General features: G+C 36.7%; 1 protein-coding gene across 1 annotated transcript in view; it reads right to left on the bottom strand.

Annotated features, from left to right (window-relative positions):
- Positions 1–936: 936 nt before the first annotated feature.
- The window catches only part of LOC117557422 (integrin alpha-5-like), a 72377-nt gene continuing 58122 nt past the window's right edge, over positions 937–15191 (bottom strand). Inside the window, exons 20-22 of the mRNA XM_034233256.1 lie at positions 14681–14831; positions 2074–2166; positions 937–1014 (exon numbers count right to left, since the gene is read on the bottom strand). Coding sequence (XP_034089147.1) covers positions 949–1014; positions 2074–2166; positions 14681–14831 — 310 coding nt within the window. The 3' untranslated portion in view covers positions 937–948. The remainder of the gene's footprint in view (positions 1015–2073; positions 2167–14680; positions 14832–15191) is intronic.

Raw genomic sequence — 15191 nt, 5'->3', positions numbered from 1 at the left:
CAGAGGGGTTGTTTTTGGGCAGGAACCACAATGATAAGCCAGATGATATAATGGTAATGTAATTCACGAGGGTGTTGGAGCCTCACCCTTGCAGAATGACGTCAGCCTTGGCAGCCACTTCCAGCTCAAACTGCACCACCTCGCTCTCTGAGTTATTCACATTTTTACTAAAAACAGAGACACATAAAGTTATTAAACTGACAGAACAATTCAAAATGTTCATATTTCTGCCTAAAAGAGAATTACCTTCCTGGATATGTTTAAGTGCATGTAAAGGTCTGCAAAGGCTGAAATAAAAGTGTATCTTTCGCACAAAATATATGAAGCTAAAGTCAGTGCCAGTTAGCTGATGAAGATAAGGCCAAAAGCCAGATGTATAGATAGATAGATAGATAGATGATAGATAGATAGATAGCTAGATAATCGATAGATGATAGATAGATAGCTAGCTCGCTAGCATAGCTCGATATCTCCTAGCTCGCTCGCTCGCTATCTGCTCGCTGGCTCGCCCGCTGGCTCGCTGGCTAGCTGGCTCGCTGGATCGCTGGCTCGCTGATCGCTCCGCTCGCTGGCTCGCTCGCTCGCTGGTCGCTGGCTCGCTGGCTCGCTGGCTCGCTCGCGCGCTGGCTCGCTCGCTGGCTCCTCGCTCGCTCGCTCTCTCTCGCTCGCTCGCTCGCTCGCTGGCTCGCTCGCTCGCTCGCTCGCTCGCTCGCTCGCTGCTCGCTCGCTCGTCGCTGCCGCTCGCTCGCTCGCTGGCTACGCTCGCTCGGCGTGGCTCAGTCGCTGCGCCGCTCGCCCTCGATAGATAAGATAGATAGATAGATGATAGATAGATAGATGATAGATAGATAGATTTAGATAGTAGATAGATAGATAGAAGAGATGAGAGATAGATGCTAGATAGATACGTAGACCTGGACTGTCTAGTGACTTACCTCGTATTGGAGTTCAAACTGAACAGTAATGTGAGTGTCCTTCAGTCTGGGGTACAGTGAACCGAAGGCCGGCCCATAACTAGAAAACCAAGCACAGTAAAATGTAAAAATGAACTCCAAGAAACATGAAAAGACATTGTGGGAGCCAATAACACTGTGGTATAAAGGTGGAACCAATGAAAGCCACATCACACGCAAACACGGGATTACAAAACATTTGCTAAAGTATTGTTTGAACCGTAATAGTATGTACGATAAAAGGAAATAAATGCACTATATTTACTGTAGCTGCAAACTTTGTATCAGACTTGTTTTCACCTGGCAAGCTATGTGTGTGTCAATAACGTCAAGTTAGTGGCTTAAAGCGCTGACTCAAAATCTTATGATATTTCTGTCTAATATCTAGTCAGAATATGTCTTCGCACTCGATATAAGAAACTGAAGAGGGAACAATGCAGTGAGATATAGGGTCTTGTTTTTAGACGATGCAACTTCCAGACTCAGAAAACATCTTATTTTGAGTTGTATCTCAAATGAAACAAGTTTCTTAATCTGCTACAACTCATTCTTATTGGGAAATCACCAACTAACGTCTTTTGAGCAAACCTTTGAGCATTTCAGACTTCTTTTGTAACAACATTTACTGATCCTGGTAAGATATAGTTCAAAATAAGTTTTACCAGCTAATCTCAAGATCTCCTTCATCTAGATATCCCGTCTTATTTCTTCTTTATCATTATTTTACTTGATTTTGGAGCAAAACATTCTTTCCAGTGCATGATATAAAAATGAAACGGATGTCTTGTATTATTCATCAATCATTTTCAACGTTTCCTCGACAACTTAAAGATCTAAAAACGGCCTCATAGGTGGTAATGAAAAGGTTTAATCTTATTATAAACAGATCATACAGAGCCTTGACTCTTATTCTGATCCGAGGTATTCCCCTGCTTTTGGAAACCAAGGTTATTGTTTCTGCATGAAGAGTTTGATGTATGTGTTGTATGTTTTATCAGGTCAATTGAAACGCTGTCAGAGGCGGTCCATGCATTTCTCTCTGCCAGAACAATTTGGCGTGACTTAATTGTTCTAAGACACACAAACTGAAGGAGGCCAAAGCCAACATGTGGGCTCTTACGCTGGTTCCAGACTTCATGGGGTTTCCCAGGTCACACACCAGGTAGCGAGTCTGGTTTTCTGCCTCGTAGCTGCACGTCAGCTGAGTCAGGCTCTGGAGAGGACACAAGAACATCAAAAGCGCTGATATTAATATCACTGGAGAACTAAACACTGAGCCTAAATAGTGCGCCTGCTGTTTTGTCAATGAGACGTTTTCTAAATGGGGGTTTTCTATTTTGTTGTGTTTGTAAGGGTTTTCAGTCTGTGGCTATGTCTCGTGCTTTCACATTAGTTTATTTTTGTCCTATCGGTTTTATCAAAATGTATTTATGCTACTTTTATATATATATGTATTGATAAAACTTTGGTGAACTCGGTTGTTTTGTGTGCTATCTCAATACAGTTGGATTGGAATATGTTTCCTTTGACGGACAGGATTGTGTTTTTTGCCCCAACTTGATTCCAGTTTAGTCGTTTTTTTGACATATTTCTCACAGAGTCCTGCACGGGTCTGATTTTCAAGACCCGCTCCCGCCCCGCACCCGCGACGTGCAATACCGAACCCGCCCCGCTACCCGCACATATTGCCAATTAGTTCCGCAACCCGACCCGACCCGTCGGCACAAGATCCGCAACCCGACCCGAACCCGCATATATATGAGCAGTGAAAACGTGCAATTATTAACACACGCAGTTTCATATTTGTCTCAGAAAGCGTGGGATGTTAGTTATTTTCTCCATCTAGGATGAAACCAAAAGCCTCCCAGACGTTGGATTTCGCTCTTGAGGAAGTGTTATTGAAAATGCTGTATTCTCCGCTAGAGAGCTTCACCTCAGCCATTTTGAATGTGGCGCGCACAGCAGCAGATTGATGCGCTGCAGAGGTTATGATTATGCGCGGTCCCGCGGGGGAGAGGTCTGAGGATTTAAACATTAAACTAATTTATTATTATTTTAATATATTTATTATGCAATACCCGCGACCCGACCCGCATCATCTTTGTTTTACCCAGAACCGAACCCGGAAAAAAGTGTTTGAAAAAATACCACCCGCGAATCACCTTTTTTGCGGGTCACCCGTCGGGTACCCGCGGGTCACCCGTCGGGTCACCCGCGGGTACCCGACCCGACGCAGGACTCTGATTTCTCATGCTGTGTTTTTATTCCACTATAATACTGTTGGGAATGTACACAAGGTGGGTTTTCCACATCCGTTGCTTTCAAGAGCGAACATTCTGTACACTGTAATGAAAGCCATGTGTTTTTTGTACTTAGGATGGAGAAAATAATTAGTTCTGTGATTAACATATAGTATTTTGTATCCGTATAGTTACCGATAGGGAGGATCAAAGTGTCTACAGTAAATGTCAAGTGTACGCATCGTGACAGCCAGGGAGTGAGGCCTCCATTGGAGCAGATTTTCAAAACAGTACAAGTTATGTTTCGGCCGAGAAATACATTTTTCCATTGACTTTGTTTTTTGCTAAATCATCCACCCAGTATTTGAATCGTTTGTATTTAAACATGCATTGTGTATTCTTCCGGGTTTTTGTCATTGCATTGAAACCACGTTATGACACTATTTTGCCTCGATTGGTTAGGTTATTAGTTTGCCTTATTGTGTGACTTTGGTTAGTTACCAAATTACTGTGGAAGTCAAATGTGTCTTTTGTCGTATTACTCTGGTGGTTTTGAAGAAAGCATATGGAGGGATATTGGTTTCAGTTCCCCATTGGGAAGTCTTCTGTGCTGGTTCCTGTTCTTCCAAACTGGGTGTGTGCCAACCAACCGCCATCTACTATAGTTAACACACTGACTATGGATAAACACCCAGAGATGGCAAAAGTACACACATCCTTTACTCAAGTAGAAGTACAGATACTCGTGTTTAAAAATACTCTGGTAAAAGTAGAAGTACTGACTAAACTTCTTTACTCAAGTGAAAGTAAAGAGGCTTTGAAATGTACTTCAGTAAAAAGTACCCATAACTAGCAGCTGTTTTAAAGAGTACCTGACCTCCCTTTATATTAATAGAACAATAATGTCATTGTTAGCTAATGAATGTTTCCATGCTGAACAACGGCAACATGACAACGTTTCCATTGGTCCCTCTTCTTTAGAGAAGACCAGGAAATGATGGATACACGGATCGTGTTCAAATCAATAGGCACGCAATGACTCTAAAGAATAATGATCACGCATCAAACACACATTCAGACTAAAGGAACCAGCTGTTTGGAAAATGAGAGAAGTAGAAAGTACAGGTATTTGGGTTCAACATGTGAGAAGTAGAAAGTACAGGTATTTGAGTTCAACATGTAAGAAGTAGAAAGTACAGGTATTTGAGTTCAACATGTGAGAAGTAGAAAGTACAGGTATTTGAGTTCAACATGTAAGAAGTAGAAAGTACAGGTATTTGAGTTCAACATGTAAGAAGTAGAAAGTTCAGGTATTTGGGTTCAACATGTAAGAAGTAGAAAGTACAGGTATTTGAGTTCAACATGTAAGAAGTAGAAAGTACAGGTATTTGAGTTCAACATGTAAGAAGTAGAAAGTACAGGTATTTGTGTTCAACATGTAAGAAGTAGAAAGTACAGGTATTTGAGTTCAACATGTAAGAAGTAGAAAGTACAGGTATTTGGTGTTCAACATGTAAGAAGTAGAAAGTACAGGTATTTGAGTTCAACATGTAAGAAGTAGAAAGTACAGGTATTTGGGTTCAACATGTAAGAAGTAGAAAGTACAGGTATTGGGTTCAACATGTAAGAAGTAGAAAGTACAGGTATTTGAGTTCAACCTGTAAGAAGTAGAAAGTACAGGTATTTGGGTTCAACATGTAAGAAGTAGAAAGTACAGGTATTTGGGTTCAACATGTGAGAAGTAGAAAGTACAGGTATTTGTGTTCAACATGTAAGAAGTAGAAAGTACAGGTATTTGAGTTCAACATGTAAGAAGTAGAAAGTACAGGTATTTGTGTTCAACATGTGAGAAGTAGAAAGTACAGGTATTTGAGTTCAACATGTAAGAAGTAGAAAGTACAGGTATTTGGGTTCAACATGTAAGAAGTAGAAAGTACAGGTATTTGTGTTCAACATGTGAGAAGTAGAAAGTACAGGTATTTGAGTTCAACATCTAAGAAGTAGAAAGTACAGGTATTTGAGTTCAACATGTAAGAAGTAGAAAGTACAGGTATTTGAGTTCAACATGTAAGAAGTAGAAAGTACAGGTATTTGAGTTCAACATGTAAGAAGTAGAAAGTACAGGTATTGAGTTCAACATGTAAGAAGTAGAAAGTACAGGTATTTGTGTTCAACATGTAAGAAGTAGAAAGTACAGGTATTTGAGTTCAACATGTTAAGAAGTAGAAAGTACAGGTATTTGGGTTCAACACATGTAAGAAGTAGAAAGTACAGGTATTTGGGTTCAACATGTAAGAAGTAGAAAGTACAGGTATTTGAGTTCAACATGTAAGAAGTAGAAAGTACAGGTATTTGGGTTCAACATGTAAGAAGTAGAAAGTACAGGTATTTGGGTCAACATGTAAGAAGTAGAAAGTACAGGTATTTGGGTTCAACATGTGAGAAGTAGAAAGTACAGGTATTTGAGTTCAACATGTAAGAAGTAGAAAGTACAGGTATTTGGGTTCAACATGTAAGAAGTAGAAAGTACAGGTATTTGAGTTCAACATGTAAGAAGTAGAAAGTACAGGTATTTGTGTTCAACATGTGAGAAGTAGAAAGTACAGGTATTTGAGTTCAACATGTAAGAAGTAGAAAGTACAGGTATTTGAGTTCAACATGTAAGAAGTAGAAAGTACAGGTATTTGGGTTCAACATGTAAGAAGTAGAAAGTACAGGTATTAGTGTTCAACATGTAAGAAGTAGAAAGTACAGGTATTTGAGTTCAACATGTAAGAAGTAGAAAGTACAGGTATTTGGGTTCAACATGTGAGAAGTAGAAAGTACAGGTATTTGAGTTCAACATCTAAGAAGTAGAAAGTACAGGTATTTGTGTTCAACATGTAAGAAGTAGAAAGTACAGGTATTTGAGTTCAACATGTAAGAAGTAGAAAGTAAAGGTATTTGTGTTCAACATGTAAGAAGTAGAAAGTACAGGTATTTGTGTTCAACATGTAAGAAGTAGAAAGTACAGGTATTTGGGTTCAACATGTAAGAAGTAGAAAGTAAAGGTATTTGTGTTCAACATGTAAGAAGTAGAAAGTACAGGTATTTGTGTTCAACATGTAAAGACAGGTATTGAGTTCACATGTAAGAAGTAGAAAGTACAGGTATTTGAGTTCAACATGTAAGAAGTAGAAAGTACAGGTATTTGTAGTTCAACATGTAAGAAGTAGAAAGTACAGGTATTTGAGTTCAACATGTAAGAAGTAGAAAGTACAGGTATTGGGTTCAACATGTAAGAAGTAGAAAGTACAGGTATTTGGGTTCAACATGTAAGAAGTAGAAAGTACAGGTATTTGAGTTCAACCTGTAAGAAGTAGAAAGTACAGGTATTTGGGTTCAACATGTAAGAAGTAGAAAGTACAGGTATTTGGGTTCAACATGTGAGAAGTAGAAAGTACAGGTATTTGTGTTCAACATGTAAGAAGTAGAAAGTACAGGTATTTGAGTTCAACATGTAAGAAGTAGAAAGTACAGGTATTTGTGTTCAACATGTGAGAAGTAGAAAGTACAGGTATTTGAGTTCAACATGTAAGAAGTAGAAAGTACAGGTATTTGGGTTCAACATGTAAGAAGTAGAAAGTACAGGTATTAGTGTTCAACATGTAAGAAGTAGAAAGTACAGGTATTTGAGTTCAACATGTAAGAAGTAGAAAGTACAGGTATTTGGGTTCAACATGTGAGAAGTAGAAAGTACAGGTATTTGAGTTCAACATGTAAGAAGTAGAAAGTACAGGTATTTGGGTTCAACATGTGAGAAGTAGAAAGTACAGGTATTTGAGTTCAACATGTAAGAAGTAGAAAGTACAGGTATTTGTGTTCAACATGTAAGAAGTAGAAAGTACAGGTATTTGAGTTCAACATGTAAGAAGTAGAAAGTACAGGTATTTGAGTTCAACATGTAAGAAGTAGAAAGTACAGGTATTTGGGTTCAACATCTAAGAAGTAGAAAGTACAGGTATTTGTGTTCAACATGTAAGAAGTAGAAAGTACAGGTATTTGGGTTCAACATGTGAGAAGTAGAAAGTACAGGTATTTGAGTTCAACATCTAAGAAGTAGAAAGTACAGGTATTTGTGTTCAACATGTAAGAAGTAGAAAGTACAGGTATTTGAGTTCAACATGTAAGAAGTAGAAAGTACAGGTATTTGGGTTCAACATGTAAGAAGTAGAAAGTACAGGTATTAGTGTTCAACATGTAAGAAGTAGAAAGTACAGGTATTTGAGTTCAACATGTAAGAAGTAGAAAGTACAGGTATTTGTGTTCAACATGTAAGAAGTAGAAAGTACAGGTATTTGAGTTCAACCTGTAAGAAGTAGAAAGTACAGGTATTTGTGTTCAACATGTAAGAAGTAGAAAGTACAGGTATTTGTGTTCAACATGTAAGAAGTAGAAAGTACAGGTATTTGTGTTCAACATGTAAGAAGTAGAAAGTACAGGTATTTGTGTTCAACATGTGAGAAGTAGAAAGTACAGGTATTTGTGTTCAACATGTAAGAAGTAGAAAGTACAGGTATTTGGGTTCAACATGTGAGAAGTAGAAAGTACAGGTATTTGAGTTCAACATGTAAGAAGTAGAAAGTACAGGTATTTGTGTTCAACATGTAAGAAGTAGAAAGTACAGGTATTTGAGTTCAACATGTAAGAAGTAGAAAGTACAGGTATTTGTGTTCAACATGTAAGAAGTAGAAAGTACAGGTATTTGTGTTCAACATGTGAGAAGTAGAAAGTACAGGTATTTGTGTTCAACATGTAAGAAGTAGAAAGTACAGGTATTTGAGTTCAACATGTAAGAAGTAGAAAGTACAGGTATTTGAGTTCAACATGTAAGAAGTAGAAAGTACAGGTATTTGGGTTCAACATGTAAGAAGTAGAAAGTACAGGTATTTGGGTTCAACATGTAAGAAGTAGAAAGTACAGGTATTTGAGTTCAACATGTAAGAAGTAGAAAGTACAGGTATTTGTGTTCAACATGTAAGAAGTAGAAAGTACAGGTATTTGAGTTCAACCTGTAAGAAGTAGAAAGTACAGGTATTTGTGTTTCAACATGTAAGAAGTAGAAAGTACAGGTATTTGTGTTCAACATGTAAGAAGTAGAAAGTACAGGTATTTGTGTTCAACATGTAAGAAGTAGAAAGTACAGGTATTTGTGTTCAACATGTGAGAAGTAGAAAGTACAGGTATTTGTGTTCAACATGTAAGAAGTAGAAAGTACAGGTATTTGGGTTCAACATGTAAGAAGTAGAAAGTACAGGTATTTGTGTTCAACATGTGAGAAGTAGAAAGTACAGGTATTTGTGTTCAACATGTAAGAAGTAGAAAGTACAGGTATTTGGGTTCAACATGTAAGAAGTAGAAAGTACAGGTATTTGGGTTCAACATGTGAGAAGTAGAAAGTACAGGTATTTGGGTTCAACATGTAAGAAGTAGAAAGTACAGGTATTTGTGTTCAACATGTAAGAAGTAGAAAGTACAGGTATTTGTGTTCAACATGTAAGAAGTAGAAAGTACAGGTATTTGAGTTCAACATGTAAGAAGTAGAAAGTACAGGTATTTGTGTTCAACATGTAAGAAGTAGAAAGTACAGGTACTTGAGTTCAACATGTGAGAAGTAGAAAGTACAGGTATTTGTGTTCAACATGTGAGAAGTAGAAAGTACAGGTATTTGTGTTCAACATGTGAGAAGTAGAAAGTACAGGTATTTGAGTTCAACATGTAAGAAGTAGAAAGTACAGGTATTTGAGTTCAACATGTAAGAAGTAGAAAGTACAGGTATTTGTGTTCAACATGTAAGAAGTAGAAAGTACAGGTATTTGAGTTCAACCTGTAAGAAGTAGAAAGTACAGGTATTTGTGTTCAACATGTAAGAAGTAGAAAGTACAGGTATTTGTGTTCAACATGTAAGAAGTAGAAAGTACAGGTATTTGTGTTCAACATGTAAGAAGTAGAAAGTACAGGTATTTGAGTTCAACATGTAAGAAGTAGAAAGTACAGGTATTTGAGTTCAACATGTAAGAAGTAGAAAGTACAGGTATTTGGGTTTCAACATGTAAGAAGTAGAAAGTACAGGTATTTGAGTTCAACATGTAAGAAGTAGAAAGTACAGGTATTTGTGTTCAACATGTAAGAAGTAGAAAGTACAGGTATTTGAGTTCAACATGTAAGAAGTAGAAGTACAGGTATTGTGTTCAACATGTAAGAAGTAGAAAGTACAGGTATTTGTGTTCAACATGTGAGAAGTAGAAAGTACAGGTATTTGTGTTCAACATGTAAGAAGTAGAAAGTACAGGTATTTGAGTTCAACATGTAAGAAGTAGAAAGTACAGGTATTTGAGTTCAACATGTAGAAGTAGAAAGTACAGGTATTTGGGTTCAACATGTAAGAAGTAGAAAGTACAGGTATTAGTGTTCAACATGTAAGAAGTAGAAAGTACAGGTATTTGAGTTCAACATGTAGAAGTAGAAAGTACAGGTATTTGTGTTCAACATGTAAGAAGTAGAAAGTACAGGTATTTGAGTTCAACCTGTAAGAAGTAGAAAGTACAGGTATTTGTGTTCAACATGTAAGAAGTAGAAAGTACAGGTATTTGTGTTCAACATGTAAGAAGTAGAAAGTACAGGTATTTGTGTTCAACATGTAAGAAGTAGAAAGTACAGGTATTTGTGTTCAACATGTGAGAAGTAGAAAGTACAGGTATTTGTGTTCAACATGTAAGAAGTAGAAAGTACAGGTATTTGGGTTCAACATGTGAGAAGTAGAAAGTACAGGTATTTGGGTTCAACATGTAAGAAGTAGAAAGTACAGGTATTTGTGTTCAACATGTAAGAAGTAGAAAGTACAGGTATTTGTGTTCAACATGTAAGAAGTAGAAAGTACAGGTATTTGAGTTCAACATGTAAGAAGTAGAAAGTACAGGTATTTGTGTTCAACATGTAAGAAGTAGAAAGTACAGGTATTTGTGTTCAACATGTGAGAAGTAGAAAGTACAGGTATTTGTGTTCAACATGTGAGAAGTAGAAAGTACAGGTATTTGTGTTCAACATGTAAGAAGTAGAAAGTACAGGTATTTGTGTTCAACATGTAAGAAGTAGAAAGTACAGGTATTTGTGTTCAACATGTGAGAAGTAGAAAGTACAGGTATTTGTGTTCAACATGTAAGAAGTAGAAAGTACAGGTATTTGTGTTCAACATGTGAGAAGTAGAAAGTACAGGTATTTGTGTTCAACATGTAAGAAGTAGAAAGTACAGGTATTTGGGTTCAACATGTAAGAAGTAGAAAGTACAGGTATTTGGGTTCAACATGTGAGAAGTAGAAAGTACAGGTATTTGGGTTCAACATGTAAGAAGTAGAAAGTACAGGTATTTGTGTTCAACATGTAAGAAGTAGAAAGTACAGGTATTTGTGTTCAACATGTAAGAAGTAGAAAGTACAGGAATTTGTGTTCAACATGTGAGAAGTAGAAAGTACAGGTATTTGTGTTCAACATGTGAGAAGTAGAAAGTACAGGTATTTGAGTTCAACATGTAAGAAGTAGAAAGTACAGGTATTTGAGTTCAACATGTAAGAAGTAGAAAGTACAGGTATTTGTGTTCAACATGTAAGAAGTAGAAAGTACAGGTATTTGAGTTCAACCTGTAAGAAGTAGAAAGTACAGGTATTTGTGTTCAACATGTAAGAAGTAGAAAGTACAGGTATTTGTGTTCAACATGTAAGAAGTAGAAAGTACAGGTATTTGTGTTCAACATGTAAGAAGTAGAAAGTACAGGTATTTGTGTTCAACATGTGAGAAGTAGAAAGTACAGGTATTTGTGTTCAACATGTAAGAAGTAGAAAGTACAGGTATTTGGGTTCAACATGTGAGAAGTAGAAAGTACAGGTATTTGAGTTCAACATGTAAGAAGTAGAAAGTACAGGTATTTGTGTTCAACATGTAAGAAGTAGAAAGTACAGGTATTTGAGTTCAACATGTAAGAAGTAGAAAGTACAGGTATTTGTGTTCAACATGTAAGAAGTAGAAAGTACAGGTATTTGTGTTCAACATGTGAGAAGTAGAAAGTACAGGTATTTGTGTTCAACATGTAAGAAGTAGAAAGTACAGGTATTTGAGTTCAACATGTAAGAAGTAGAAAGTACAGGTATTTGAGTTCAACATGTAAGAAGTAGAAAGTACAGGTATTTGGGTTCAACATGTAAGAAGTAGAAAGTACAGGTATTAGTGTTCAACATGTAAGAAGTAGAAAGTACAGGTATTTGAGTTCAACATGTAAGAAGTAGAAAGTACAGGTATTTGTGTTCAACATGTAAGAAGTAGAAAGTACAGGTATTTGAGTTCAACCTGTAAGAAGTAGAAAGTACAGGTATTTGTGTTCAACATGTAAGAAGTAGAAAGTACAGGTATTTGTGTTCAACATGTAAGAAGTAGAAAGTACAGGTATTTGTGTTCAACATGTAAGAAGTAGAAAGTACAGGTATTTGTGTTCAACATGTGAGAAGTAGAAAGTACAGGTATTTGTGTTCAACATGTAAGAAGTAGAAAGTACAGGTATTTGGGTTCAACATGTAAGAAGTAGAAAGTACAGGTATTTGTGTTCAACATGTGAGAAGTAGAAAGTACAGGTATTTGTGTTCAACATGTAAGAAGTAGAAAGTACAGGTATTTGGGTTCAACATGTAAGAAGTAGAAAGTACAGGTATTTGGTTTCAACATGTGAGAAGTAGAAAGTACAGGTATTTGGGTTCAACATGTAAGAAGTAGAAAGTACAGGTATTTGTGTTCAACATGTAAGAAGTAGAAAGTACAGGTATTTGTGTTCAACATGTAAGAAGTAGAAAGTACAGGTATTTGAGTTCAACATGTAAGAAGTAGAAAGTACAGGTATTTGTGTTCAACATGTAAGAAGTAGAAAGTACAGGTACTTGAGTTCAACATGTGAGAAGTAGAAAGTACAGGTATTTGTGTTCAACATGTGAGAAGTAGAAAGTACAGGTATTTGTGTTCAACATGTGAGAAGTAGAAAGTACAGGTATTTGAGTTCAACATGTAAGAAGTAGAAAGTACAGGTATTTGAGTTCAACATGTAAGAAGTAGAAAGTACAGGTATTTGTGTTCAACATGTAAGAAGTAGAAAGTACAGGTATTTGAGTTCAACCTGTAAGAAGTAGAAAGTACAGGTATTTGTGTTCAACATGTAAGAAGTAGAAAGTACAGGTATTTGTGTTCAACATGTAAGAAGTAGAAAGTACAGGTATTTGTGTTCAACATGTAAGAAGTAGAAAGTTACAGGTATTTGAGTTCAACATGTAAGAAGTAGAAAGTACAGGTATTTGAGTTCAACATGTAAGAAGTAGAAAGTACAGGTATTTGGGTTCAACATGTAAGAAGTAGAAAGTACAGGTATTTGAGTTCAACATGTAAGAAGTAGAAAGTACAGGTATTTGTGTTCAACATGTAAGAAGTAGAAAGTACAGGTATTTGAGTTCAACATGTAAGAAGTAGAAAGTACAGGTATTTGTGTTCAACATGTAAGAAGTAGAAAGTACAGGTATTTGTGTTCAACATGTGAGAAGTAGAAAGTACAGGTATTTGTGTTCAACATGTAAGAAGTAGAAAGTACAGGTATTTGAGTTCAACATGTAAGAAGTAGAAAGTACAGGTATTTGAGTTCAACATGTAAGAAGTAGAAAGTACAGGTATTTGGGTTTCAACATGTAAGAAGTAGAAAGTACAGGTATTAGTGTTCAACATGTAAGAAGTAGAAAGTACAGGTATTTGAGTTCAACATGTAAGAAGTAGAAAGTACAGGTATTTGTGTTCAACATGTAAGAAGTAGAAAGTACAGGTATTTGAGTTCAACCTGTAAGAAGTAGAAAGTACAGGTATTTGTGTTCAACATGTAAGAAGTAGAAAGTACAGGTATTTGTGTTCAACATGTAAGAAGTAGAAAGTACAGGTATTTGTGTTCAACATGTAAGAAGTAGAAAGTACAGGTATTTGTGTTCAACATGTGAGAAGTAGAAAGTACAGGTATTTGTGTTCAACATGTAAGAAGTAGAAAGTACAGGTATTTGGGTTCAACATGTGAGAAGTAGAAAGTACAGGTATTTGGGTTCAACATGTAAGAAGTAGAAAGTACAGGTATTTGTGTTCAACATGTAAGAAGTAGAAAGTACAGGTATTTGTGTTCAACATGTAAGAAGTAGAAAGTACAGGTATTTGAGTTCAACATGTAAGAAGTAGAAAGTACAGGTATTTGTGTTCAACATGTAAGAAGTAGAAAGTACAGGTATTTGTGTTCAACATGTGAGAAGTAGAAAGTACAGGTATTTGTGTTCAACATGTAAGAAGTAGAAAGTACAGGTATTTGTGTTCAACATGTAAGAAGTAGAAAGTACAGGTATTTGTGTTCAACATGTGAGAAGTAGAAAGTACAGGTATTTGTGTTCAACATGTAAGAAGTAGAAAGTACAGGTATTTGTGTTCAACATGTGAGAAGTAGAAAGTACAGGTATTTGTGTTCAACATGTAAGAAGTAGAAAGTACAGGTATTTGGGTTCAACATGTAAGAAGTAGAAAGTACAGGTATTTGGGTTCAACATGTGAGAAGTAGAAAGTACAGGTATTTGGGTTCAACATGTAAGAAGTAGAAAGTACAGGTATTTGTGTTCAACATGTAAGAAGTAGAAAGTACAGGTATTTGTGTTCAACATGTAAGAAGTAGAAAGTACAGGTATTTGAGTTCAACATGTAAGAAGTAGAAAGTACAGGTATTGTGTTCAACATGTAAGAAGTAGAAAGTACAGGTATTTGTGTTCAACATGTGAGAAGTAGAAAGTACAGGTATTTGTGTTCAACATGTAAGAAGTAGAAAGTACAGGTATTTGTGTTCAACATGTAAGAAGTAGAAAGTACAGGTATTTGTGTTCAACATGTGAGAAGTAGAAAGTACAGGTATTTGTGTTCAACATGTAAGAAGTAGAAAGTACAGGTATTTGTGTTCAACATGTGAGAAGTAGAAAGTACAGGTATTTGTGTTCAACATGTAAGAAGTAGAAAGTACAGGTATTTGGGTTCAACATGTAAGAAGTAGAAAGTACAGGTATTTGGGTTCAACATGTGAGAAGTAGAAAGTACAGGTATTTGGGTTCAACATGTAAGAAGTAGAAAGTACAGGTATTTGTGTTCAACATGTAAGAAGTAGAAAGTACAGGTATTTGTGTTCAACATGTAAGAAGTAGAAAGTACAGGTATTTGAGTTCAACATGTAAGAAGTAGAAAGTACAGGTATTTGAGTTAAACATGTAAGAAGTAGAAAGTACAGGTATTTGAGTTCAACATGTAAGAAGTCAAAGTCAAAAGTCGTCAGAAAAATAAGTAGTGAAGTAAAGTACTGATACCAGAAAAATATACTTAAGTACAATAACAAATAACAATAACGTGTCTCACCACGTTGTTGCGTGCGATCCCGCTGTAGTCGGCCTCTGGAGGAAGAACCACGTAGAGCTCGGCCTCGTACGCCCCTCCCTCTCCTTCGTTCCTGGCATTGAACGTCAGACTCAAGGAGTTTTCATCGCCCAGGTAGACCTCCGCTCTGTCACTGAGAGACGAGAACCACAGCAAGGTTGTTGACAACAAATGAAATAATTACCTTTTCAGCATGTTGGAAAACTGCTGAACACACAGCGTAGAAAAGTGAGTTCCAAAACCAGAAATCTTAGAAGATAAACAGTGAGCAGTTCCAGAACTTTGTCAACACTAGTGCTGTAGCGACACGTCGACTTCAAAATATCGTCGACGACATATTTCCGCGTCGACGCGTCGCTACACACACGTGGGTCACCCAAAGCAACAAGCAGTTCGCAATCGCACTTCAAACACAATGGAGACTGAAACGGCTACCACCTCCTCCTCACAGGATTGCGCACGAAGCTCCCAAACGAAAACATCTCGCCCCAGG

The sequence above is a fragment of the Gymnodraco acuticeps genome, unplaced genomic scaffold, assembly GCF_902827175.1.
Source record: "Gymnodraco acuticeps unplaced genomic scaffold, fGymAcu1.1, whole genome shotgun sequence".
Classification (NCBI taxonomy): domain Eukaryota; kingdom Metazoa; phylum Chordata; class Actinopteri; order Perciformes; family Bathydraconidae; genus Gymnodraco; species Gymnodraco acuticeps.
The sequence above is the reverse complement of the archived record's forward strand: the minus strand, read 5'-3'. Positions and strand labels throughout refer to the sequence as shown.